Genomic DNA, 24,463 nt, shown 5'->3' with positions numbered 1-24,463 from the left:
ACACAGCAATCAGACACATGGTAATAGAGAGGCACAAACTGATCCCTGGAGTCTGGACACAGAAACACGGACGCTGGTATCCAGAACCACAGTACGCCCTGATGCAGTGATCCCCTAATGTACCAAAGACACAGGGGGCACAGCACACAATGCCCTGACATCCAGACACGCTGTAGCCTAGACACCCACCTGCTAAGACACAGGAGTCCCTCCACCCGCACACGTCTTGCAGCTGGTCATCCAGATACTAACATACTAACAGGCATCTTTCTCTCCTAGTGCAGGACACACAGACATACCCTGACATCAGGTGTCCACACAGGACACAGCCCAGCACATGTGGTCACTCAGACACACACCTACTAATGGGCATGGTTACACACGTGGACATGCAGACTTACACGGGGAAAGGTGACAAGAAAGCTGTCTGCATCTCATGCGCAGACCGACCCCTCCCCAAATCCTGCATGTCCTGCCCCCAGTGTGGGCATGCTCAGTAAGGGAAGGACGGGCCCTCCCTCTTCCTCCTGGGGTCACATGGGCCTTTCTCCAGCTCTGATTTTCCAGGAAGGTCCAACCTCCTGAGTCCTCCACAAAGGGCCCCCACCCCTCTCTCTGGGAGTACTTTGTGCCAGACACTAGAGAAGCAAGAGTCCTGTGAGGAGAGGCAGACCCTAATCTGACCTTTTGTGCTCTGCCCCCTAGCAATGCACCCAACCTGTTCCAGGGCAGACAGGGGTGAAGTGGGGATCGGAATAGGGGGTGGGAGACACTTGGAGAAGGCAGCGCACACTGTAACCATGTCCCACCTAGTACCTCTTCCCCTGCTCCATTTTTTCCCAACTCCTGGTAGGGTTGGGGCCCCATTTCCCCCAGACCTGATACCGGGGTGCCCTCCCAGGCCCGGGTTCTGGGGCCCTGCCGAGCAAACCGCAACTGATCTAGGCTCACCCCCACCCGAAGCAGACAGAGGCTGCTCCAATGGTCAGTAGCCCCAATAGGGTCCATGGCCTCAAACTGCCTAGCACTGCTAGGAACCGGGCGGAGCCCTGACTGTGGCCACAGACAGAGGTGGTCACGGGGCTCGTTGGAAGACCCTCAGATTCTGCTCTGCAGCCGCAGGGCTCCCAAGGGCCAGGGGTTCGGCTCCCAGAGGACGGTGGTCTCCATGGCTGCAGCTTCCCAGAGCCAGCACCTAGAGGCATCTGCTCGCTTCAGTCCGGGTACCCGGAGCTTTGGGCAGTTCCCAACACCCCTATAGTGCCTCAGTTTACCCCACTGCCTGAAAAACGCCCCCTGCCCTACGAGGCGGCATAACTTGCCACTTCGCACTGGAGCCCCAGCCGACCGCGGCCACCCGGCCGGGGGCCGGGGGAGGGGTCGGACCGACCGGCCCCCTCCCTCCCAGCTGTTCCTCCCGGTCGCGGAGAGGCCGCAGGAATACCGCGAGAGTTCGCCCCCTCCCCCCCACAGTAAAACTGTCAAAGGTGGGAGGGGCGGGAGCGCGCATGTGCGCAGCGCGGCGCGCAGCCTGCGCCGCCCGGACCCCGCGCCCCGCGCCCAGCGCCCCGGCCCCGGCCCCCGCCCCGGCCGCCGTCCCGCTGGGCGCCGCAGGTAAGCCCCCGGCCGCGCCCCGGGCGGGACCCCGTGGCAGCCCTCGCTCGGCCGCGTTCCCGACCCTGACCCCGCGCACAGGTCGGTGTGGGGGTGCCGGGCCCGGAGCCCCCGCCCGCCGCCCACCACCCCCCGCCGCGCCCGGACACCCCCGCCCCACCCCACCCCCACACGCCCAGCGCCGCGCCCCGCGCCGGCGCCGCGCTCCTGCCTCCTCCTTCTCCAGAAAAAGTCGCCATTTTGGTTCACTGCCTTCGCCCCCCCCCCCCCCCCCCCCCCCGTGCCCGCGATCGGGCCCTTTTGGGGCCAGGCCGGAGCCCCACACCCGGGCCGCAGGTGACAGGTGGGTGGCAAGGCCGGCCTCCAGGTGTGCGTTCCCTGGCCAGCCTCATCCGTGCGCCCAGCCTGGGCCCCGGTCCTGCGCCGGCGTTGCTTGTGGCGCCCCTCCCCCTGCGAGGGTCCCACCTTGGCGACCCTGCCGGGCCCTGAGGCAGGGTGGAATCCCTTTTCCTCCTGTTGTTCAAGTGACAGGTCCTGGGTAGAAAGAGGGTGTCTGTCTTTTGGGGCAGCCCTGGCCCCAGGCCCCCAACTCTGAATTCTCCACCCAAGCTGGAAACTGGAAAGTGGGTTCTTGGCAGGCACCCCCACCCCAGGCTGCTGGAGTCATCAGGGGCTGGGGTGATCGGATGCTGGCAGGTGTCCTTTAGAAGTCTCCGTGTGAGGACTTCAGAGAACTTTGCTTAGGGCTGGGGAGACCGGTACCTCCACCCAGGCTTAGGAGGTAGCGGGCAGTGACTGCCCTTACCTTGACCTCAGCCTTTGGATCCCCTCTAGGCCTGGAGTTCTTCCCCATCTCCTCTGGTCTAAGTTAGTTGGGAACTGCCAGAGGAGGGGCCCCCTGTCCACGCAACTGTCCCCAAACCCCTTCCTGTGGCCTTGGGTGTCCCTATGGGAGGATCTAGTAGGACCTAAGCTCAGAGTCCCTTCCCCCAGCTCTCAGGGTATGGGGTCCCCCAGCAAAACGGGCCTATGGAGGCTCAGCCTTGGGCAGTGAGGTGTTCGCTGTGGCCAAAGGCTGGTGGTCTCTGGAGGAGTGGTACTGGTGGGCCTGTAGGTGGGGGCCAGAGAGGCTTTTAAGTGGGGAGGTGGGGAGGAGGTCAGCCAGGTAGAGGGTTGGCTGAGGGATTCCTGTTGGAGATAAGGTTGAGAAGAGGGTCGATGGGATGGTTTGGCTGGCATGGGGACCAGACTCAGGTGCTTATAGGGTGCTCCGTCTTTGATCTGTCCCACACGCCCCTTGGGAAGTTGCTAATTTAGGGAGTAGGCTAGGGGTCCTCAGTGCCCATCTTGGCCATTTTCCATCTGTGTCCTGGAGAGAAGGATCGGGGGGTGCCCCCCCAGGTGGGGAGGCATTGCCTCCGGTCTGGGTGAGGCTGGGGAGGAAGGTGTCCAGGGTCCTAGGCCAGCACAGCATGTGAGCTGGCAGCCGTACTGGTGTCATAACTGGCCCTGGGGAGGGATGCTCTTCACCTCTTTCCTCCTGAACATTCCACCTATCTAGGGACCATCCCTAGTCCAGTAGCAGGTGTGATCCTTGGCACTTTCTGGGACTGTGTGTCTGGGGACAAGGAAAGTCTGTGGGAGCTGATGAGGGTCAGGATTAGATGCTTCCAGGATGATTGTGCCTCCTGGATAACATGGGGGGACCTCATCTGGGCAGCCCCTCCCCTAAACCAGAAGCCTCCGTCATCTACTTTCCCAGTGGCCAAATACACAGGTGGGCAGGCACTGCTCTCCTGAGCCAGAGAGGGGCCTGTTTGGGGGCGGGGCTCAGGGCCAGCCCATTTCAAGTCCTGACCCGGGCCTGGTAGGCCTCACAGGTCTGTCCACTTGCTGTGCAGAGATGACTGATCCCTTCTGCGTTGGAGGAGGCCGCCGGCTCCCAGGGTCCACCAAAAGTGGACCTGGGAAGGATGGAGGCCGAAATGAGGTCCGACTTTCTGTGCTACACGACCCACCAAAGTTGGGTAAGAGGGGTCAGGCCAAGGTCAAGTCCAGGTGATCACAGGCAGCCAGTCCTGGGTGTGGGATCCCTCACTGGCTCCCAGCTCCCCAGTGGTCCAGCTCCTGGGTACTCAGCTGGGCTGCCTGGGCTCTTGAGGGCCTTCCCAGGGTGGGGGCAGCCTGGGGCCCTAAATTCTTGTCCTAGGATGACCACAATCTCCCACTCCCCACACTTCACCATGGGAGAAGCAGGGCTTACTCCAGGCCTGACCAGCCCCGTGGGTGGCAGGCAAGGCTGTGGGAAGCACAGCTTCCAGGTCTCAGCACATCATGTGTTGCAGGGATGCCGGTGGCCCGGGGTGGGCAGACAGTGTCCAGCCAGGCCCCACTATGCTTTGACCCGGGAAGTCCAGCCAGCGACAGGACCGAAGGAAAGAAGAAGGGGCGTCCGAAAGCTGAGAACCAGGCCCTCCGAGACATTCCTGTGAGCTCCCCGAAGGCCCGGGTGGGACTCGTGCTGGGATCTGCCTCACACAGCTTGCCATGCATCCAGCCCCAAACCCTCCCCACCTGCGGCAGAGGGTCGCTCCATGCTTTAAGGCTTCATGGTGTGGCCTGGGACCTAGTGGACCACATCCATGGGGCTTTGAGAGCTGGTCCAGTAAACCGTAGCTGCTCGGAGTGGCCTGAATCTCGCTGCGGTCCTGAGCTGGAGGGGCTCCTGCTGCCTGTCTGCCCTGCAGGCCTGGGGAGGGTGCTGGGTCTGGGGCTTGGCTTGGCAGAGGCCCAGCTGGCTGAAGGGTCAGCACACTCGCCTTTTCCATGTCCAGCTCTCCCTCATGAACCAGTGGAAAGACGAATTCAAGGCACACTCGAGGGTGAAGTGTCCGAACTCCGGCTGCTGGCTGGAATTCCCCAGCATCTACGGGCTTAAGTACCACTACCAGCGGTGCCAAGGGGTAAGGGGCCATGGGGCAGGCAGGAGGAAGAGGCCTGGAACCCGCCCTGCCTGCATAGGGTGTGTGTGGGCAGTAGCCTCAGGCTGCCCCCGCCATGCCTGCCCTTTTCCTTCAGGGTGCCATCCCAGAAAGGCTGACCTTTCCCTGCCCCTTCTGTGAGGCCGCCTTCACCTCCAAGACCCAGCTGGAGAAGCACCGCATTTGGAACCACACGGACCGACCCCTGCCTGGGCCAGTGAGCCGGCCAGTCACCATCAGCCGGCCTGTTGGGGTCAGCAAGCCAATTGGAGTGAGCAAACCTGTCACTATTGGCAAACCTGTGGGTGTCAGCAAACCCATCGGCATCAGCAAGCCGGTGACGGTCAGCAGGCCTGTGCCGGTCACCAAACCCATACCAGTCACCAAGTCTGTGCCGGTCACCAAATCTGTGCCGGTCACCAAACCCATACCAGTCACCAAACCCATACCAGTCACCAAGTCTGTGCCGGTCACCAAATCTGTGCCGGTCACCAAACCTGTGCCGGTCACCAAGCCAGTGACTCTCAATAGGCCAGTGCCAGTCACCAAATCCGTGCCGGTGACCAAACCAGTGGCCATCAACAAACCGGTGCCAATGACAAAGCTTGTGACGGTTACAAAACCTGTGCCAGTCACGAAGCCAGGGACGGTCAGCAGGCCCATTGCCATCAGCAGACACACACCACCTTGCAAAATGGTGCTGCTCACCAAGTCTGAGAACAAAGCTCGAGCTACAGGGAGGAGCAGTGGTAAGAAAAGGTACGGGCTCTCCTTCTGGGTTGGAGGTGGCACCAGGGCCCAAAGGGGGCCCTCCTGCCCCTCACAAGCCTGCTCCCTGCAGGGCAGCGGACAGCCCAGACGCGTGCCCCATTCTGCCGAAGCAGGCGAGGCCGGAGAACGGGGAGTATGGCCCCTCCACCACGGGCCACAGCTCGGCCTTCCCGCTGAGCACAGACCCCAGCGGCAGCCCCCTTTCTCTGGGCAGCAGGCTCTTGGGGAGCAAGGAAGCCCCGAGGGCCTCGGGCCCCATGTCCCCACCTGAAGAGGGAGCGGAACGCTCAAAGCACAGTAAGAGGAGAGCCGGGGGGCATTGGCTGGGTAGGGCGGCCATCGACTGGCCCAGGCCTCCCAATGGTTATTTGACCAGAACCTTGGCCCCTGTCTTCTCTCCCCCGAGTCAGGAAGGAAACAGAAAACGCCCAAGAAGTTTACGGGGGAGCAGCCATCCATCTCAGGGACCTTCGGACTCAAAGGTAGGGCCGTGGCCAGTTGGGCATCTGGGCCTGGGTGCACACACAAGTGTGACCGCACCTGTGGCTCACAGCCGCCCTCTCCTGTGTGTGCGCACGCAGGCCTAGCCAAGGCAGAGGACAAATCCCGCATGCACCGTGCCAAGAAGCAGGAGGGGCCGGGCCCCGAGGACGTGCGGAAGAAGGTGCTGGCTCCCGCTAGCACTGTCAGCAAGGACGTGCCGGCCCCCGCGGCCCACGCAGCTCCAGGTGGGGGGGCTGCCGGGAGGCGGGGCCCAGGACAGATCTCGACTCTGGGGCAGATCCTGGACCACAGGGACTGGGGGCTGAGCGTGGACCGTGGGTCCTGTGCTTGGCATCCAGGGCGTCCGGGAGCCCCCACCAGTCCCTGAGGCCCTGGCCCTGCCCCACAGGTGGCCCTGAGGAGCAGTGGCAGCGGGCCATCCATGAACGGGGGGAGGCCATCTGCCCCACCTGCAACGTGGTCACCCGAAAGACCCTCGTGGGGCTCAAGAAGCACATGGAAGTGTGTCAGAAGGTAAGGCCACTCTGGGGTCCCGGGCGGGGAGCGCTCAGAGTGCATGTCTCACGGCAGGGATGTGTCTGCAGCTGCAGGACGCTCTCAAGTGTCAGCACTGCCGGAAACAGTTCAAGTCGAAGGCCGGCCTCAACTACCACACCATGGCAGAGCACAGCGCCAAGGTACGCCCGGGCCCGCCGATCACTGGCCTCCACGTCCGTCCCAGCCCACCCCCCGCCCCCAACCCTGCCTGCTGGCCGCTCATAGCCACGGGGCCACAGAGCTCAGTGGTCCCCGTGCCTGACCGTGGGCATCGGTGGCCCTGACCCCTGGGCAGGGACTGGGGCCTTGGGGGGGGATATTAAGGCTGGGCCTGCCCCCCAGCCCTCGGACGCCGAGGCCTCGGAGGGGAGCGAGCAGGAGGAGCGTGAGCGGTTGCGCAAGGTGCTGAAGCAGATGGGGAGGCTGCGCTGCCCCCAGGAGGTCAGTGGGACAGCGGGGGTGGGGTGCATGTGTGGGACGAGGCCCAGCCTCCCTCCGGACGCTTACCCTCACCTGACTGCAGGGCTGCGGGGCTGCCTTCTCCAGCCTCATGGGCTACCAGTACCACCAGCGACGCTGCGGGAAGCCGCCCTGTGAGGTGGACAGCCCCTCCTTCCCCTGCACCCACTGCGGAAAGACCTACCGCTCCAAGGCTGGGCACGATTACCACATGCGCTCAGAGCACACGGCCCCGGTGAGCAGTCCCCTGTCGGCTCCTCCCTTGTGTGGGGGTGGGGGGGGCGGCGTGCACGAGAACTTGCGAGCGTGGGACCACGGGGCCTCTGTGTTTGCCACGCGTGGCCCACAGGCCCATGGCTCACCCCAGCCTCCCTGCGCTACAGCCACCTGAGGAGCCTGAGGACAAGCCCCCTGAGACAGAGGACCTGCTGGGGGTCGAGCGGACCCCCAGCGGCCGCGTCCGCCGCACGTCTGCCCAGGTGGCCGTGTTCCACCTGCAGGAGATCGCAGAGGACGAACTGGCTCGGGACTGGACCAAGCGGCGGGTGAAGGACGATCTGGTACCTGAGACTGCCCGGGTGAGCGGCCACCGGGCCCCCAACCCCCATCTCCAAGCAGGATGTGACGGAGCTCCGGGTCCCCTGTGACAGCCCTGCCCGTGATCTGGGGTATTGGCCAACTGGGGTATTGGCCTCCCATTTGTGGAGGGCACAGTTGAGGTCCTCTGAACAGCTTGGGTATCTGGGCCAGCTCTGGGCTGGCACTCAGGAACCCCTGTCCCAGGCGTGCGGGGCTCACCACAGTGTACACCTGTGTTTACAGCTCAACTACACTCGGCCCGGCCTCCCCACGCTCAACCCCCAGCTGCTAGAGGCGTGGAAGAATGAAGTCAAGGAGAAAGGCCATGTGAACTGCCCCAATGATGTGAGTTGGGGCAGGCTTGTGGGGTTGGGACATGGGATTCAAGGACAAAGAGCCCAGGTGTGGCCCTGGGTAGAGGCCCTCCAAGGTGGTTTACCTGTGGTCCCTGGGCCCCTGCAGGGTCCTTAGGTGGAGAGGTTCCACCTGCCCATACCCACAGATTCCTGGGGTCAAGCCCCGTGCTTCCCCAGAGGAGCCCCGTGTCCCCTGGGCAAGGGGTGCATGTGTGCTTGTGTGGGGGCATCTGCTGGGAGGCCCTCTCCCATGGTTGCCTCCTGTCCCCAGTGCTGCGAAGCCATCTACTCCAGTGTGTCCGGACTTAAGGCCCATCTCGCCAGCTGCAGCAAGGTCGGTTTCCAGGCCCTTTCTCAGGGTGACGTGGTGCTCGGCACTCCCAGCCAGCCCCTAGAGGTCCGAACACCTTGTGAGTGTGACCCTGCCCCCACGGGGCAGCCTCCTCCTCCTCCGGGAGCCCAGGGACTGGCCAGTGCCTGATGGCCAACCTGGCCCAGGGTTCTCCAGCCCTGTCCGTGAGTCAGTCCACTCCCAGTTGTTCTGCCCATAGGGGCTCCATGTCTACACCTACTCCAAGGTGTAACGGGCACCTTGACCTGGGCTTGAGGCGAGGGGCCCTCAGGCAAAGGCTGCAACCCTTCCCTGGGGCACCTGCCTCTTCCCATACTCTCTACATCCCTTCCCTTCTCTTAGTGGGGGCAACTCCAGGGTCCCTGAAGCCATCTGGAGCTTCTGGTCTTCAGGGGTTGGGAGCGGGGTCCAATCTCTGGGGGCCGGCCTATCCTTGCCTTGCAGGGAGACCACCTGGTGGGGAAGTATTGCTGTCTGCTGTGTCCGAAGGAGTTCAGCTCTGAGAGTGGCGTCAAGTACCACATCCTCAAGACCCACGCGGAGGTGGGATGGGCCGAAGCCCTGCTGTGCCTGCAGGGCCTGGGCCAGGCTGGGGGAGGGGCGGTGGTGGCGGCCCCCCTGCTTCCCTGGAGGAGCAGAGATGTTTGGGTGCCCCTCCCCCGCATCCGGGGCAGGAGGTGCCCCTTTGGGCAGGAGCTGTGCCCACCAGCCACCCTAGCGCCGCGGCCTGCCCTGCCCAGGGCTGGGCACCCTCCTGTCACAGGCTCTGCATTTGTGCTGTTTCTCTTTCCAGAACTGGTTTCGTACTTCGGCAGACCCACTTCCCAAACACAGGAGCCAGGACTCCCTGGCGCCCAAGAAGGAGGAGAAGAAGAGTCTGGCAGGCGGGAAGAAGCGAGGCCGAAAGCCCAAGGAGCGGACCCCCGAGGAGCCCGCACCCAAGATGCCCCCCCGTCGGGATGACTGGCCCCCAGGAGGCAGAGACAAGGGGGCCCGGGGCTCCACTGGCCGGAAGGTGGGAGCCAGCAAGGCTCCTGAGAAGTGAGCGTGGTGGCTGGCCGGCGGGTGGGGCCTGGTCCCCACACTGGACGCCAAGTCTACTCTTTCGAGGGTGGGGGTAGCCAGCTCCAGCACGTCCTGCCCTCCAGTTCTCCACCCCCCACCCCCGCCTAGTCATCTGTCCAGCGGAGGCAGCCAGTCCCTCTCTCCTTCCTGAAGGTGGCCCTTCCCCTGTGCAGGCTGCGTAGGGCACACAGGGGTGGGGTCCCTCGGGGGATGACCCGCAGGGGCAGCAGAAGTACGATAGCGTGGAGGGACGTTTGTGGGCCAGGTGGAGCCGGGGGCCCTGGAGGGGCAGGAGGAGGGTCCGCAGCTCAGGCCCAGGGCCACGGGTCAACGCGGGGCAGGCAGACGGCCTTCACCACGGGAGCTCTGTGCCCATCTGCTTTCTCAGGCCCAGGCCTTGGGGGTTGTCGGAGACCCATGGTTCTGGGCTGATGAGGGCACCTGAGCAGTCTCACCTCTCTACCCGACACTGGACCCCAGGACCCCCAGCTACCTCCCAGGACAGACCCTGAGTCTGACTGCTACCGTGCTGACCTGACAGCTTGCCCCAGTGTGGCCTCCCTTGTCCTTCCGCCTTTGGTTCCTCTGCTTCTGTTCTCTACCTCTCCAGCTCCCCTTCCCCCGCAACCCTTTGCTGTGCTCAGGCCCCGGTGCTGCTGGCCCCTGTCTGTCTTGGTGGGTGGAGGTGGCCCCCTTAATGGAGGGGACTCTCTGCCATCCCGGCTTCATGGGTGCTCCTTGCGTGGGGTGAGGGGGGGTTCTGGTCTGACCTGCAGGACTGCATGGGCAGCGGGTGAGGGGGCCACATGGGGCACAGCTTTGCCTCCGATCTCCAGCTTCGCCAACACCACTGGTCTAGGTTGGGGCAGTCCAATGGGTTAGGGATGGGCCAGTCTAAGCTCTGAGGTCAATCTGGGGCCCACAGGCATGTGGGGTGTGGAAGTGGGGCCCAACTTTGAGGAGTAATCCCTGTGGGAATCAGCCTTCTGTCTGCTGGTCTGGGTTGGCTTGTGGCTAGGCTCCCGTGGGAGTCCCTTTCCCCGTTTTTTACCTGCCCTTTTGTTTCTGGTTGTGTGGTCTTTTGATGTGAGAGCTGAAGGCCAGGGAAGGAGCTCGGCCAAGGTCACGTTGTGTTGGTGGCAGCTCTGCAGCTCTGTGTTGGGCCCCAAAGGGGATGGCGAGGTCTGCAGGTTGACCAGGGTTCAGGCTGGAGTTCAGGGCACCCAGAATTGGTGGCCACACTGCCTCTGGTTTCCTCCCTGGGCCCCACCTTCCAGCTTTGGCATTGTAGGGAGGAGGAGGGTACTCAGAGCCACTGGGTTTAGACAGAGGCTGTTTCCCACTGGGGGGTGGGGGTGGGCTGAGGGCTCGGTCTGGCCGATCCTGGACGATGTGAATTTTGATATTTGCCCGTGTGCGTGTGTCTCCTGGGTGTAGTGGATGCCAGTCTTGTTGCTGTGACAAGTAACAACCTTTTTTTAATTCTGTTTTTTATACAAAAACACAACAATCTGACATTTTGGTGCTAAGGGTTTCCTGGTGCCGACGGTAGATCCGGGGGCTAAGGGGGTGTCTCTCCCCTGCTCAGGGAGCCAGTGCTTACTGGGCACCTCTCTGCCCCCCGACCCCCAGCTCCTGTCCTCATCTAGTCCCAGGAGAGGAGGAGCTCCCAGTCGGGCTCAGCTCTCCTAGCTCTGCAGTAGGGAGACAGGTTCCGGGGGGCCTTTGGGGTCCATCGTGCTGCCTGTGTCCAGCTTCTTCCTGTGGCCCAAAGGCTCTGACTTGGGCAACCCTGGCCTGATGTGCTAGGGAGGGGGTGTAGAGACATGGACTAACCCCCAATCACACACACCTTGATTTGATTAAAGGGCGAGGTCTGGGCTGGCAGGTGTGATCAGTGTCAAAGGTCAGGGGCGGGCAGCTTGGGCAGGGCTTTGAACTGCGTGGGCAGAAGGGTTTTCTTTCCCGTGTTCCTGGGTGTCACTATGGTATACAGCTGGTGGGGGCAGACGTGGGGTCAGGCAGCCACTGCAGGGGCAGCCTGGGGCAGGGAGGGGATGCAAGGGCTGCCAGGAGCCCTAGGTGCATTTTGTCCTTGTCACCAATGGCTGGAGGAGGTTGGACCTCAACATCTATGCTGGGGACAGCCACCCACCCCAGCCTCTCAGGTACTTGGCCCTTGGGGAGTGGGGGGCTGGTTTTTTGCTAGGGGGTGAGTTTCCAGGTCACCCCCTGGGTCCACAGATGGTCACTGTTTTGGGAACCCAGCTGTGACGCGTGGGAGGAGGTGGGGTCCTGGGTAACTTGATGTTTAGCACTTTAACCCCCTTCTTTGTCTTTAAAGTGGGTGTGGGGAGCTGCTGCCAAATGTGGCTGTTGGGTCGGACCCCTCTCCCTTCTTCCTTTCCTGCTTCCCATGCTCTGGTGAGTGGCAGTGGTGAGCTGATCAGCAGAGCCCGCCTCCAAAAGTGGCAGAGCCCCGGGGTGGCGGGGCTCAGCAGGATCTGCCCATCTCCCACTCTGGTGGGAATTCCCAGGTAACCACCTGGCCTTGATTGACACCTTCAGTGAGAGGGACTGGAGTGGCAGACACCCCCCCCCCCGGGGGGGCATGGTAGGCATGGACCCTGCCCAAGACTGAAGCCCAGGGCACAATGCCAGGTCCCTTTCTGAAGATCTACCTCTGGCCCAGCCCACCCCCTCCCCACCCTGCCCTGAGAACAGGAAGGGGCTGACTCAAGGGGCTGACACTTAACACAGAAGCAGGGTGCACGTTGGTTTGCTTGTGCAAAGGCAGATGAGGGTGTATTCCTGTTGTGACCAGTGACCCAGCTGTGTCCCCCTTCCTGTCCCTCTGGATCAGAAGGGAGAGAACAGGGGCACCCTGGCCCATGGAGGGCAGGGCTGTCCCGGCGTGTCCAGGTCGGTGGGCCCCAGGTGGCTTGCCCTGGAGGCCTGGGGTTCAGGGGGCCTGGCCAGCGCCTCTGGGCCGGCGGCCACACATCCCTGTGTTTTGGGTTTCTTGGTTTGGGTTTTTTAATGACAGTTCTCCGTACATAAGTGCATTTTGAAAGAGAGGTTCCAGCTATCACTTGTAACCATATATATACATATATATTCTATCTACAAAGTGTTTATTTGCAAGATGTTTCGACGGTGAGCTCGGGCCCTGCCCGCCTTGTGACCATCTTGTCCCCGGTCCTCGTCCCCGCCTCCCCGGCCGCAAGTGGTGCGGGGGTGGGCCATCAACTGTATGTATTAAATATGACTGTATCAAATAAATGTTTATTGATTTTTTTCCAGAGGCTTTGTGCGGCTGAGTTTGTGGTCAGGCTCGGGGTGGGAATCCTTCCCCGCGGAGGACGCCCGCCCCGGGCGCGTGAGGCCGGACTACGAGTCCCGGCATGCAGAGTCGTACGGCCTTGTGGGACTTGTAGTTTGCGGGGCGCGCCAGCCAATGCGTAGCACAAAGCCCTGAACTACGACTCCCGAAGGCCAGTGCGGCCGGCCCCAGAGCCCCGCCCTGCGGCCGGCAGCCTGCGGCAAGGCCTCCGAGCTCCATGGCGGCGCCCCCGGTCTCTGCCGACGCGCCCCGTTTGCCTCCGGCGCCCGCTGCGGCCGGAGACGGGCCCGACCGGCCGCCGGAGAGGAGCGAGACCGCGTGCGAGGACCGGTAGGCGCGGCGCGCTGAGCTCGGGCTGGGGGCCGCGCACGCCCCCTCGCGTCCGCCGCGGGCGGGGGAGGCGCCGTGAGCCGCCGTGGGGCCGTGGGGCGCTGGCCGGCGGGCAGGGGCGGCCGCGGCCGGCGGGGGTCTGGGCGCGCGAGGGCGGCGGGCGCCCGCGGTGGGAGGGTCCCCGGGGGCCCGGCCGGGCGGTGACACCGAGCGTGCACCGCCGCGCCCCGGGGGCTCGCGCTCGCGGTCAGGCCTGCGGATAGAGCGGCTTCTCCGGAGGTCGCCTGCGGTGTCGGTCCCGAGGGGCGGGAGCGTGACCTGACGCTCCGAGGGGGACAGGCCCTGCCTCCGCTCTGCCCCAGGCCCGAGCCCAGGGCTGGCGAATCCGGGGTCCCTTCGGCCTGCCCCCCACCCCGTGGGGCCGCGCCTCGAGGCTCGGTGGAGGCTCTGCACGAGCCTGGAGTGGGAGGGCGGAGCGGGGCCGGAGCCGCCCGTCACCCCGTCCGTCACCCCAGCCGGGGAAGTGGAAGAGGCCCAGAGGAAGCGGGCTCCTGCTCCGTGCAGCAGGGGCAGCCCCCCAGCCTTGAGGGCTGGCTCCTTCCTTCTGGGTGGGAACTGCCCCTGGAGGAAGGCTTGGCGACAGCCACAGGGTGGGCGGTCCGAGGGAGCGGTGGTTCCACCGCAGGCCTCCCGCCGCCGGGGACTGGAGGATCTCTTCGAGGCAGAAATGCTGCGTGCCTGGGCTCCTCCAGGATGGTCTGGGGGCTGGGGGGCCGCTGTGTCAGCAGGGAGAGGACCGAGGCCGCTGCACTGGCCGTTCTCCAGGAGCCGCCCAGAGGAGGTGCACACCTTCCCAGCGAAGAGCGACTAGACGGTGGCACGGGGTGGCTGAGTCTCGCAGACCTGAGCGGCTCGAAGAGTCTGAGTTAGCCCGAGATGGGAGAGGGCAAGGCCGGAGGCGCTCTTGAGAGAAGCACTCCCTGAAGACATGGGCTGGTGGCCGCTGCCGTCGGGGCCCCGCCCCGTGTGCGGAGCCAGGTAGTGGGCACAGGTGCCCCTCATGGTGCCCAGAGAGCCAGAGGTCGGAGGAAGGGAGCCAGGGCCCAGCAGCGGCACGTGTAGACTCTGGCGTGCTTCTCCAGAGGCCCGAGGGGGTCTGTCCTGGCACTGCCTCTGGGCGTCACGGTTATTCCCCAATGCTGGTATCCTGAGCGCTGCCCCACAGGCCCCGCACGCCCCCCGCTGGCCCCAGAGCTGGTCCGGTCGGCATCCCGGTGTATGTGCCCGTGCCCCTGACCGTCATTCCAGCTTCTCCGTGCACACGATGGCGGCTGCATCCGTGTGGTCTGTCCGCCTTGCCGTTGTGTTTTGTCTGTTTGCTCCTCCAGAGGGTCAGGGACCTCGGACACCTTAGCACTGGACATGCTGGTAGATAAGTGAGCATTTTGGTGAGGACGGTGAGCCCCTCAGGCAGTCTCCTGGTGCAGTCCAGGTGGAGATGGGTCTGAAGCTGTGGGAGTGGAGGGAGGCCGACTGGACCCATCCAAAACGCAGGATCAAGCGTTTCTGCAGGCAGGTTTCCAGGGTGGTGGGGGAGGGGCCGTGCAAGTCTCTGGAGCCCGTTTCAGCCCCCTAAGTTCTTCATCTGCCCTGAGAAAGCCCTGATACCTCTCTGTCCCTGAGCTAGTCTGGGGTTCCTGGGGCCGGGGCCCAGTGGATCAGCGCCTCCCTCCTCCCTCTGGCCTCATTTTCACTCATCCAGCAAACTTCCCTAAAGCCGGGCAGGGCGTCGGGCACCAGTGGCCAACTCTGCAGCCCTGCCCGGGACAGCTCCCACCTCCGAAGTGGGGGCCGGCCCCTGCCCGTGTGTCTTGTGGGCAAAGATGGAGAGTTCTGTCCTGTTCCAAGTGCCTCTGGGCAGGGAGGCAGACTCACCCTTCTTACCTGGGTGGCCAGGAGAGGCTGCTCCTGAGGCAGCTTCCAGGAGTGGCCCCTCTTTGGGTGTGCGAACCCCACATGGAATTTTCTCTTCCCTGAGCCTCCGTGTTGTTAGGAGGAAAGCTGGAAAGGAGGGCAGGGACTTAGGGACGCAGACCCCTTTGCACACGGCAGTAAAGACGCTTTGGCTGAACCCTACATCCACAAGCTGAACCCATTCTGCCTCCGGCTGCCCGGCTGGAGACTGGCTGTGTCCCCGGGCTGGGCTGAACGCTGAGCTCCACGTGGCCTTGGGGACCAGCTGGAGCCTGCCCCTGGAGGGGAGGAGCGGGTCGGGCTGCTAGAGTTTCAGATGCATTTCTGCCTCTAGAAGGGACCTTGGGACCGAGGGTGTGACGCAGGGCTCAGCCCTGACAGTCCGCAAGGTTTCCCGGTTGCGCTGAGGGTGGTGGGAGGGGGTTGGTTCTACAGTCCCAAGCCGGCCTGGGGTCTGGAGAGTCTTTCCCCGGTGTTCTGGGGGAGGTGCACCGCGGTCCCCAGCAAGCCTGGGCCAGCAGTATACCCGCAGGCGCACAGAAGGGGCAGTTCACACCCAGGGCTGGCCTGAGCTCGGCCAGGGCCCCACGGCTGTGTTCTTTCCAGCAGGGTCAGTGCTATTAATACCAGGAGAGCTCCCAGCCCCCAGCCGGGTGAGCCTCTTAATGCCTGTGGCCTCAGCCTCTGAGGTGGCGGTTGCAGCCCGTACCCTAGCTCCTCATCTGCCGTGCCGCCTGCCCACCCATGGGGGGACAGTTCAGGTGGCCCCTAAGCTGTCCTGGGGGGCTCCTGTGGGTCTGAGGGACACAGTGGAGGTGTTCCTGTACACACCTGGCATCACCCTGCTGTCTGCTGTCCCGTGACCCAGACATGAGCAGCCCCCCAGCTTACCCTGGCATCAGGATCTCGGGGTGCTGGGCCCTTGGAGCAGAAGGCAGGTGAGTGGCAGGTGTGTGGTCTCCCGTGGCTGTGGCGAAGCTGCCTCTGCTGTGTCTGGGCCGCTCGCAGCCCGTGCGTCACGTGTCTAATCGACAGGAGGAGACAGGCCGGGTGGGCGCTCTGGAGGGCTGGGCTGGGCCCTAGGAGGGGCTCGTTTTGCTTGGGGCTGTCTGTTACAGGTGAGTCTCTGTCCGTTGTGGCTCGTAATCCTTTGGTTTGAAATTACCTCTTGTCACTGTAACCAGACGCACGTCGTCCATCTGTGGATTGGGAAAGGAGATCTTGGGTGCGACATTCCCATTTCCAAGGTCGTGTCGCTGAGAAAATGGGGTGAGGCTTGCTCTGAGGTCACAGCGAGGCTTCCTCCCTCGTTCCCAGAGAGAGACGGGGCTTTGGAAAAGGCAGTGGAGCTGGGCTTGGCTGCATACCCAGCCTGATACCTTCAGACCCATCCCACGCCCCAGATGGGGCGGGTTTCTGGCAAAGCTTGCTCTGGCCTACTTTCCGCTCTTCCTGGCGCATGGGCTCTCTTCCCGGGGACAGTGTCTGCCCGGGGCTGTTGGCAGCAGGAGCCTCAGAAGTCGTCAGTGGTCGTGGCCGTCATTACCTCAGTAGGACAAGCAACACTCACAAATAAGGATTCAGAGTTTCCTGTTGGAGAGGCCGGGCCACTGCCCTGGGGTGAGAAGCAGGGGATGGGAGCAGGGCCCATGGCAGACTGCGCGGCCGGCCGGCCCGGTTGTGAGGGACTTGTGAGCACTGAGGCCCTCCTCCTTTGCAAGCCAGGTTTTCCAGATTAGAGTTTTCTCCCAGAAGGCACGGGGGGGGGGGGGGGGGCGGGAGGCTGGACTTAGTTTTCTGCCCCCCATCACCTCCAGGGCCACCGTGGAGCTCTCCTGTCGCCGTCAGGAGGACAGTGCCTTGGGGAGCCCCGAGGCCTGCAGGCCCTGTGTTGTTAGAGGAGTGTTTCCAGTGCCTGGAGACGCCCCTGCGCGTTCCCTCCTGCCCCCACCCCTGCCGTGTTCATCTCTGGCTTAACTGAGCAGGAATGTGGGGGCACCCCTGGGGCGGCTCCATGCTGGGCAGAGTCCCCCCCACACTGCTGGGTGGCAGTGCCTGACCCCAGAGCTGCACAGGTGACCCCGAGCACGCAGACTGGCTAATTACGTCTGTTGCTGTCCTGACAACACGGAGCCACGACAGCCCTGTGTCGTCTGTCCCCCGGGATGGTGCCACGTGGCTCTGTCCCGTGATGCCTGGTGTCTTACTGCTGGGACTTGGCTGCAGTTGTCCTCCAGTCTCTCAGGTGCTGCTGCTGTGACCTGTCCCACCTTCAGCTTTAACAAATTCCTTCCACTGCCTCCTACCCCCCGACACACAGGCACACCGTCCTCCTCGCCCTCGGAAACATCTGGGACTCTGGGAGGTCTGTGCAGCGGGAACATCAGCGTTCCCGAGGTGGAGATGCCCGGGCCCATCCAGATGCAGGAAGACCCTCCCATGGCCCTCGGCTGGCTGATATCGCCTTGTGGGCGGGATCCTGGCCCCTGTGGCCTCGCACTGCTGGGTGTCCCGGGCTTGGTGTGTGCTTATAAGACATTCAAGGTGGCAGGATCCCAAATCCTCGTTGCGCGGCGGTCGTGTTGGTGTCTTTTTCTGTGTGTCCCGTCCTGCTCGCACACTCACACGAAGGTGTGTGCAGGGGAGCCCGCGAGCTCTGAAGCCTGCGGAGCGGGTCGGCGAGGGGACGCTTGAGCCAGCCCAGCCCCTCTCTTGTGCGGGGGCCACGAGTGCCTTGTCTCCAGCTTGTTCTGGCCGCGTCCGTCTTCACAGCAGGCTTTCGTGACCAAGCCCGTCAGCACAGACTGAAGCAGGCATCTCGCAGATGCTCGCTCCCCACTGGGCTGCTCGGCCAGACTGAGCCTCCCCAGAGCTGTCCCTGTTGGGACTGAGGCGTTGGGCCAGCAGTCACACCGTGCCCCTTGTGAACTGACTTGGACGTCAGCCTGTCACTGGGCACGGGGGGCACGGCACAGGCAGGAGCAGGGCCCAGATGCTGCCCGTGCCTCTGCCAGGTGGGGTTTTCTGGTCGTGGCTCCTGGACACTTGTGCCTTCTTGGTCTGCAGGGTGCAGGACAGCAGGAAGCAGGGGCTGCTCCGCGGGTCTCCCAGCCCAGGGTCTCTCTCCTGCACCCATGGCCTCCACCAGCCCGCTCGGCTCTCCTGTCAGCAGTCTGTCTGTCTGGGAGCCTCTCCCTGTGCGCCCCACAGGGTGGCAGGGGTTGGGTCTTCCGGAGAGTGTTGTGGGAGGGAACACAGTCCTCGACGGGGTCCTGACTGGCCCTGCGGTGCCCCTCGTCCTCTGAGGGGCCAGGCCCTGGATGGCCCTCATTTCCCCTAATGCCATTTGCTGTCCCTCTGAACGTGTGTGGACAGTGACCAGCCCAGGCCAGGAGCCCCGTGGATGGGCTGCAGGCGGCTTTCCTTCGCAACCCCCCAGCCCCATGGACTCCGCCCTACTTGACAGTGCCCGAGTGCCTGCGTCAGGGATGGGCCCCGGGGGATGGCAGCGTGGCTGGCCCTGGGGCAGAGGCAGGCATGTCCTCTCCTCTGCAGCAGTAGCGCGGAATCCTTGGACAGGCTCCTCCCGCCCGTGGGCAGCAGGCGCTCACCCCGGAAGCGCACCACCAGCCAGTGCAAGTCGGAGCCGCCCCTGCTGCGCACCAGCAAGCGCACCATCTACACAGCCGGCCGGCCGCCCTGGTACAACGAGCACGGCACACAGTCCAAGGAGGCCTTTGCCATTGGTGAGCAAGGCGGGGCCTGCACCGAGTGCCCGAGCGCGGTGCTGCTGACCTGAGCTGCCTCGGGTCCCCTGGGCGCCGTCGTGGAGAGCAGGGGAGGAGCGGGGGGGTTGGGGATGCTGCAGGCAGAGTGTAGGCGTGTGGGGGGGCACCCCTGGAGCCAGGCTAGGGGCTGGCCCTGCTGCTCTTGCTCAGGGTCACTCTGCCCCTTTCCGCAGGCCTGGGAGGTGGCAGTGCCTCCGGGAAGACAACTGTGGCCAGGATGATCATTGAGGCCCTCGACGTGCCCTGGGTGGTCTTGCTGTCCATGGACTCCTTCTACAAGGTGAGGAGCGTGCCTGTGAGTGCAGGCCACGCCCACGGAGGGCCTGGAGGCCCCACCCCAGTCTCTGGCATGGTGTGGAGAGGCGCATGGAGCCCCTGATCCCTCCTGCCGCAGGTGCTGACCACACAGCAGCAGGAACAGGCCGCCCACAACAACTTCAACTTCGACCATCCAGACGCCTTTGACTTTGACCTCATCGTGTCCACCCTCAAGAAGCTGAAGCAGGGCAAGAGTGTCAAGGTGCCCGTCTACGACTTCACCACCCACAGCCGGAAGAAGGACTGGGTAGGCCTCATGGGCTGGGGCTGTGCGTGCCCGCCTGGGAGCACGGCAGGCACAGCGGGTGACCGGCTGCACGATCCCTTTGCAGAAAACACTGTACGGTGCAAACGTGATTATCTTCGAGGGCATCATGGCCTTTGCTGACAAGGCGTTGCTGGAGGTGAGGACGGGGCTCAAGGCTCATGGTCTTGCTGGGAATGTCCGTCCCTGCTCAGCTCCCTGCTTCTCTGTGGTTCTGACCCTAAATTTGCCTCCTCCTAGCAGGCCAAGCTGCTTGCTCTGTCCCATCCCGGTGGTGCAGTCACTGTGTGTTGGGTGGGGAACAGCTGCTCTTGGGAGAGTGGGTCGATGACACTGGTTGGAACAGACCCACCGCTCCCACAGACATTGAAATGCCCTTGGTGGGGTTGGCGGCCTGCGGAGGGCTCACTCTCAGCTGTGGGTACACAGCCCTGGGCCAGTGCCTCGACCTCTTCTCATGCTCACTCACCCTCTTGTGTGAGGCTCCTCGGTGGCTCTCGGTCCCATGCAGTTGCTGAGGTGACCTTGGCACAGTGGGTGCTGGTCCACATTGGCATGCACGTGTGTGCTCTTGCCTGGGATGGAGGCAGCCTCCTGTGTCTGCCTTCGGACCCCTGAGAGGCGCACACAGCAGCATCCTTCCCGTCAGGCCCTGCGGTGGGTGGCGGCCTCTGCCACCCCCACTGAGAACCAGGAGGGAGGCCTGTGCTTTGGTCCTTGTTCCTTGTAGTTCTGAGGCCAGTAAGTTTGGGCTCAGGCTCAGGGAACCTTGTTGACTACCAAGCAACTCTCCAAGCCCAAGCGCTATGGTGGGGGAGGCGGGGAGGGGACAAGTCCCTGGGCCCTGGCACGTGCAAGGGCATGTGGACAGCTGGCGCCCCACAGAAATGCGGCTGGCTCCATCCCGCCTGTGCAGCCAGGGTCCGTCCAGTGCCCTTGACTGAAGCCCGGTGGGCAGTGGCCCGCCCCCACCGAGTTCCGCACACCTGTGCACACTGCCGGCCGGACCTGCAAGCTGCCCCTGGTCTGGCTTGGTCCCAGGTCGGCGCCACGCTCTGCTCAGCACCTCGCTGTCCCTGTCCAGCTCCTGGACATGAAGATCTTTGTGGACACAGACTCCGACATCCGTCTGGTGCGGCGGCTGCGCCGGGACATCAGTGAGCGTGGCCGGGACATTGAGGGTGTCATAAAGCAGTACAACAAGTTTGTCAAACCTGCCTTCGACCAGTACATCCAGCCCACGATGCGCGTGGCCGACATCGTGGTGCCCTGGGGTGAGCCTGCACACCTGCCTGCGTTGGGAGTGTGGGCAGGAGGGGCCTCGGTCCCCTGCCTGACCCTCCTTGCCCGTCCTGTCCCAGGGAGTGGGAACACGGTGGCCATCGACTTGATCGTGCAGCACATGCACAGCCAGCTGGAGGAGGTGAGCCCGCCGGGCCAGGCCCTCAGGCCCCTGCAGCCCCCAAGCCCCTCTCCCTGCTCCCCGACTCCCCTGCTGCCGCTCTCACAGCCGTCTGCCCTCCTGCCCCTGTGTGTCCATTGTCCTTTGCCCTGTTCCGGCGTCCGGTGCCCCAGGCCTGCTCACTCCGCCCCAGCCCTCTGTGTGGGCCAGAGACCGCGTGGGGTGCCTTCTGGGTCTCCTGGCCTGAGCTGGGCCTTGAGTGGAAGGGTGCACTCCTGTCCCTCCCAAAGCTTCAGGGGACTTTGGGGTTTTAGCACTGAGTTCCACATCCAGGGCGCTCCAGGAGGGTTGCCCCAAGCTGAAGTTACGTGCCCTGGGCTTGCCAAGGGTCCTGCCCCTTGGCTTCATAAGGGGGTGCTGGAGGCCTGAGGAGCGGGGCCCCAGGAGCCCAGGCTCGTCATGCCCAGTCCAGAGGGTGCCCAGGCTACGGGCCATAGGAGTGGGCATCCTCCTGTGGCGGGCGGCTACCCGGGACTGTCCCTGAGGACTGAGGCAGGTCCTTTCCCGGGTGGGTGGGCCTGGCGGGTCGAGGCGCACAGTGGCAACGGGCTGTGCTGTCCGGTGACTGCGAGGGGAGCTGTGCTGCCGCCACTGACACGCCCCCCCCCCATTCCCTTGTGTCTCCCTGTGTTGCTGCCGCAGCGTGAGCTCAGTGTCAGGTAAGACTTCCCAAACCCGTCTGCACAGCCGGAGGCACTTCCAGCATCCACAGGCAGCTCGGAATTTGGGGTGTCACCTGGGCAGGTGGGAGGGTCCTCTGGTGTCACGCCCATTCCCGGGGGCAGCCCTGCCCTAGGCAGAGAAAGGATGGCTTGGTGGCCCCCACCCTGCTTTTGTCTGTCTTTGCTGGTAGCTGAGGAAACAAAGGCACAGAGAGGTTAAGGCACTTGCCCCGGCTCACACAGTGCCCTGACCCTATGCTGGTCAGACCTCTCTGGAGGCCTGTCCCCCACATAGGGGGCTGGTTGCATGGGGTCTGCCGCCAGAGGGCATCACTGTCCCGAGCCAGCGCTGCTGGGCCCCCCAGGTTAGTGCTCAAAGGCATGTCCCTCAGCAGTCAGAGGGTCCTCTGCCTGACCTTAGGCTCCAGTCTGGATGCCCCCAGGTGGTGAGGCCCCAGCCCCGACCCCCTTATCACGCTGGCCCTGAGAGCCAGGGGGGAGCTCTGGATGCCCCAGGAGAGAGAGGATGGAGCGCCCACCTCACAGAGTGCCCCGCACTAGTGACCTGCCTTTAGCCTGGGCTTTCTGTGGAATCGGGAGCACCAGGAGAGCCCCGTTCATGCTTGAGAGCCCTGGAGCGGGTGCATTGGGAACGGCCCCTGAAGCGTGCTGCCCTTGCATGAGTCACCGCTGGGCTTTCATCCAGACTGAGGCACCTGCAGGGCTCGCCCTGCCAGGCCCCCTGGGAAGCCTTTGTCGTGAGCGTCAAGTTTCCAGGGTGGCAAACTTGAAAAAAGCACGTAAACGCGGCGGGCTCTTTTCCACGGTCTGGCCAGCCCAGGAAGTGGGACTGGTGGGCGGGAAGTGGGGCCCGGCAGCGGGGTGTGGGCAAAGCCTCCCGGGTTTCCCTGTCACCCTGCCACCTGCCTCTTCTCGCTCTCAGGCCAGCTGGTGGCCCCGGGGACTCGCTCCCTTGCTAAACGGTCTTTTTCTCTTTGTTCTTTTCCTCCTCTTTGTAAACCCTTGGGTTTCCTGCCCTGTTCCCTCCCTGAACACACTCTTCACCTGGCGAGCAGAGGAAGCTGCGCTGGGATATGTGAGGACAGAGTGCGCGCTGGTTGTGCTGCTGTGCTGTGTGCGCTGGGGGGCGGGGGGTGCTGCTCCCGCTCGCCCCTGCCCCGCCCCCTCCGCCCCGCCCCGCCCGCTCCACCCCGGAGGGGGCCGGATCTGCCCGCGTCTCCTGTGAAGGGGCCACGCATCCCCTGGAGGGGAAGGGTCAGGACGAGGCTTGGCCCCGAAGCTCAGCTCTTCCCGAGAGACAAGTTCTGGGGTTGAGGACCAGCCGCCCATCGTGGGGGCTGGGGTTCCTTCGCGCTCCCGCTGCCTGGTCCCCTTTGGCTTTCTCCGAGCAAGCGCAGGAGGGGCTCTGGGCTGGGAGGGGAGGCTCGCAGCGCAGCCCCTCGCTTTCCCTGACGGTCAGCCGCTCTGCTCGGCCTTCGCCTGGCCGGGGTACTCGGGTTGGGGCCCGCCCTCCAGAGCAGCCACAGGGAGGCGGCGGCCCCCACCTGCACACCTCACTGTCCCCATCACGTGCGCCCCGCCCCCACACACAGTGTCCGGGGTGGGAGGACGGGGCTTTGGGAGGCGACACCCCTTCTTGAGTCCCCAACCAATTTGCGTTCCCAGGGCCGCGCTGGCCTCGGCGCACCAGTGCCACCCCCTGCCCCAGACGCTGAGTGTCCTCAAGAGCACGCCGCAGGTGCGGGGCATGCACACCATCATCAGGTGAGGGCCCGGTGCGAGGCGAGGGGGCCCCGGCGGCCCGCGCCCCCGCTTAACCCACGCGTCCCGCAGGGACAAGGAGACCAGCCGCGACGAGTTCATCTTCTACTCCAAGCGGCTGATGCGGCTGCTCATTGAGCACGCGCTCTCCTTCCTGCCCTTCCAGGTGCGGACGGGCTGTGGGGCGGGGGTCCTGGGCGGGGGAAGGCGGGGGGGGGGGGCGGCTCCCCGCGCTCAGCAGTACCCCCACGCCCTCTGCGCAGGACTGCGTCGTGCAGACCCCGCAGGGGCAGGACTACGCGGGCAAGTGCTACGCGGGGAAGCAGGTACCCGCTGGGGCGCAGCCCAGGGATGGGGTGGAGGTGGGGCTGCCGGGGAGGTGGGCGGTCGGGCCAGCTCAGCTACCCCCACGTGCGGGCCCCCAGATCACTGGCGTGTCCATCCTGCGTGCGGGCGAGACCATGGAGCCGGCGCTGCGGGCCGTGTGCAAAGACGTGCGCATAGGGACCATCCTCATCCAGACCAACCAACTCACCGGGGAGCCGGAGGTTCGGGGCGGGGCTGCGGGGCCTCGGGGAGCCTGGGGGGCGCGAGCGGCCCGGGTGAGGACCGAGGGGAGAGGAAGGGGGCAGCCCAGGTTTGGGCCGGCTCTGACTCGGCGCCCCACAGCTCCACTACCTGCGGCTGCCCAAGGACATCAGCGACGACCACGTCATCCTGACGGACTGCACCGTGTCCACGGGCGCAGCGGCCATGATGGCGGTGCGCGTGCTCCTGGTGAGTGGCCGTGGGGCCGCGGGGTCGGGGGGGAGGCCTGGGTCGGCATTGACCGACCCCTTCGGGCGCAGGACCATGACGTTCCGGAGGACAAGATCTTCCTGCTGTCGCTGCTCATGGCAGAGATGGGAGTCCACTCTGTGGCCTACGCGTTCCCACGAGTGAGAATCATCACCACGGCGGTGGACAAGCGCGTCAACGACCTTTTCCGCATCATCCCTGGCATTGGTGAGGCTGCCCAGGGCTGAGCAGTGGTGCCTGACGGCCTGCTGGGCCTGAGTCCCCACCACAAGGGTCTCCTTCTTTCCCCAGGTAACTTCGGTGACCGCTACTTTGGGACGGACGCGGCGCCCGATGGCAGTGATGAAGAGGAAGTGGCCTCCGCGAGCTAGCTGCCCGCCTGAGCCTTCCTGCCTTGCCACCACCGGGCCCTTCTGCCTCGGGGCCCTGTGTGTAGGGATGTCCTGAGTTATTTTAATTAAGAAGGATGTTACCGCTGTAACTTACTCTATACATTTTATAAAATAAAGTTTGGGAAAAGGAA

At 64.3% G+C, this 24,463-nt stretch overlaps 3 protein-coding genes across 19 annotated transcripts; 2 read left to right on the top strand and 1 right to left on the bottom strand.

The window, feature by feature from the left end:
* The first annotated feature begins 1,554 nt into the window (after nucleotides 1-1,554).
* ZNF512B (zinc finger protein 512B) lies at nucleotides 1,555-12,520 on the top strand. Of its 6 annotated transcripts, none has more exons than XM_047744315.1 (18): nucleotides 1,853-1,957; nucleotides 3,516-3,641; nucleotides 3,960-4,102; nucleotides 4,449-4,577; nucleotides 4,693-4,964; nucleotides 5,064-5,354; nucleotides 5,437-5,663; nucleotides 5,777-5,848; nucleotides 5,948-6,094; nucleotides 6,259-6,383; nucleotides 6,455-6,547; nucleotides 6,750-6,848; nucleotides 6,931-7,101; nucleotides 7,250-7,444; nucleotides 7,689-7,790; nucleotides 8,073-8,135; nucleotides 8,598-8,696; nucleotides 8,947-12,520. In XM_047744315.1, exons 2-18 carry the CDS (start codon nucleotides 3,518-3,520, stop codon nucleotides 9,196-9,198), a joined length of 2,604 nt encoding a protein of 867 aa, XP_047600271.1. In that variant the 5' UTR covers nucleotides 1,853-1,957; nucleotides 3,516-3,517; the 3' UTR covers nucleotides 9,199-12,520. The 6 variants fall into 6 exon arrangements, with proteins under 6 accessions (XP_047600267.1, XP_047600271.1, XP_047600269.1 ...); XM_047744313.1 differs by having other exon boundaries at nucleotides 4,693-4,978; nucleotides 5,045-5,354; XM_047744312.1 differs by having other exon boundaries at nucleotides 4,693-5,010; nucleotides 5,047-5,354.
* LOC125108475 (uncharacterized) lies at nucleotides 12,482-15,896 on the bottom strand. Of its 4 annotated transcripts, none has more exons than XM_047744329.1 (4): nucleotides 15,757-15,896; nucleotides 14,836-14,952; nucleotides 14,213-14,316; nucleotides 12,482-14,177 (listed from the first exon to the last, which is right to left on the bottom strand). In XM_047744329.1, exons 1-4 carry the CDS (start codon nucleotides 15,762-15,764, stop codon nucleotides 13,759-13,761), a joined length of 648 nt encoding a protein of 215 aa, XP_047600285.1. In that variant the 5' UTR covers nucleotides 15,765-15,896; the 3' UTR covers nucleotides 12,482-13,758. The 4 variants fall into 4 exon arrangements, 3 of the variants coding, with proteins under 3 accessions (XP_047600285.1, XP_047600283.1, XP_047600284.1); XM_047744327.1 differs by having other exon boundaries at nucleotides 14,213-14,457; nucleotides 14,836-15,143; nucleotides 15,757-15,838; XR_007129922.1 differs by having other exon boundaries at nucleotides 12,482-14,401.
* UCKL1 (uridine-cytidine kinase 1 like 1) lies at nucleotides 12,610-24,463 on the top strand. Of its 9 annotated transcripts, none has more exons than XM_047744319.1 (15): nucleotides 12,610-12,891; nucleotides 18,424-18,611; nucleotides 18,827-18,933; nucleotides 19,048-19,218; nucleotides 19,304-19,375; nucleotides 20,321-20,510; nucleotides 20,598-20,659; nucleotides 22,437-22,456; nucleotides 23,047-23,145; nucleotides 23,215-23,308; nucleotides 23,406-23,468; nucleotides 23,568-23,690; nucleotides 23,812-23,919; nucleotides 23,991-24,147; nucleotides 24,232-24,463. In XM_047744319.1, the coding sequence occupies exons 1-15, from the start codon at nucleotides 12,779-12,781 to the stop codon at nucleotides 24,309-24,311; spliced, it is 1,647 nt and encodes a 548-aa protein (XP_047600275.1). In that variant the 5' UTR covers nucleotides 12,610-12,778; the 3' UTR covers nucleotides 24,312-24,463. The 9 variants fall into 9 exon arrangements, with proteins under 9 accessions (XP_047600275.1, XP_047600276.1, XP_047600273.1 ...); XM_047744320.1 differs by lacking the exon at nucleotides 22,437-22,456 and adding an exon at nucleotides 21,341-21,357; XM_047744317.1 differs by having other exon boundaries at nucleotides 18,421-18,611.

This window comes from Lutra lutra, chromosome 9 (assembly GCF_902655055.1).
Source record: "Lutra lutra chromosome 9, mLutLut1.2, whole genome shotgun sequence".
NCBI classification, from domain to species: Eukaryota; Metazoa; Chordata; class Mammalia; order Carnivora; family Mustelidae; genus Lutra; species Lutra lutra.
The sequence above is the reverse complement of the archived record's forward strand: the minus strand, read 5'-3'. Positions and strand labels throughout refer to the sequence as shown.

Bases quoted from the DNA above. Each gene is read 5' to 3' on its own strand.
- ZNF512B (XM_047744311.1), top strand. From the start codon at position 3,518: ATGACTGATCCCTTCTGCGTTGGAGGAGGCCGCCGGCTCCCAGGGTCC. The intron at 5,849-5,947 runs GTAGGGCCGTGG...GTGCGCACGCAG, and splicing joins AGGGACCTTCGGACTCAAAG to GCCTAGCCAAGGCAGAGGAC. The intron at 7,791-8,072 runs GTGAGTTGGGGC...TCCTGTCCCCAG, and splicing joins ATGTGAACTGCCCCAATGAT to TGCTGCGAAGCCATCTACTC.
- LOC125108475 (XM_047744327.1), bottom strand. The intron at 14,458-14,835 runs GTAAGAAGGGTG...ACCTGCCTGCAG, and splicing joins AGCCTCTCCTGGCCACCCAG to AAACGCTTGATCCTGCGTTT. The intron at 14,178-14,212 runs GTGCACGGAGAA...GGTCAGGGGCAC, and splicing joins ACGGATGCAGCCGCCATCGT to GGGCACATACACCGGGATGC.
- UCKL1 (XM_047744317.1), top strand. From the start codon at position 12,779: ATGGCGGCGCCCCCGGTCTCTGCCGACGCGCCCCGTTTGCCTCCGGCG. The intron at 23,146-23,214 runs GTGAGGGCCCGG...CGCGTCCCGCAG, and splicing joins GGCATGCACACCATCATCAG to GGACAAGGAGACCAGCCGCG. The intron at 23,691-23,811 runs GTTCGGGGCGGG...GGCGCCCCACAG, and splicing joins AACTCACCGGGGAGCCGGAG to CTCCACTACCTGCGGCTGCC.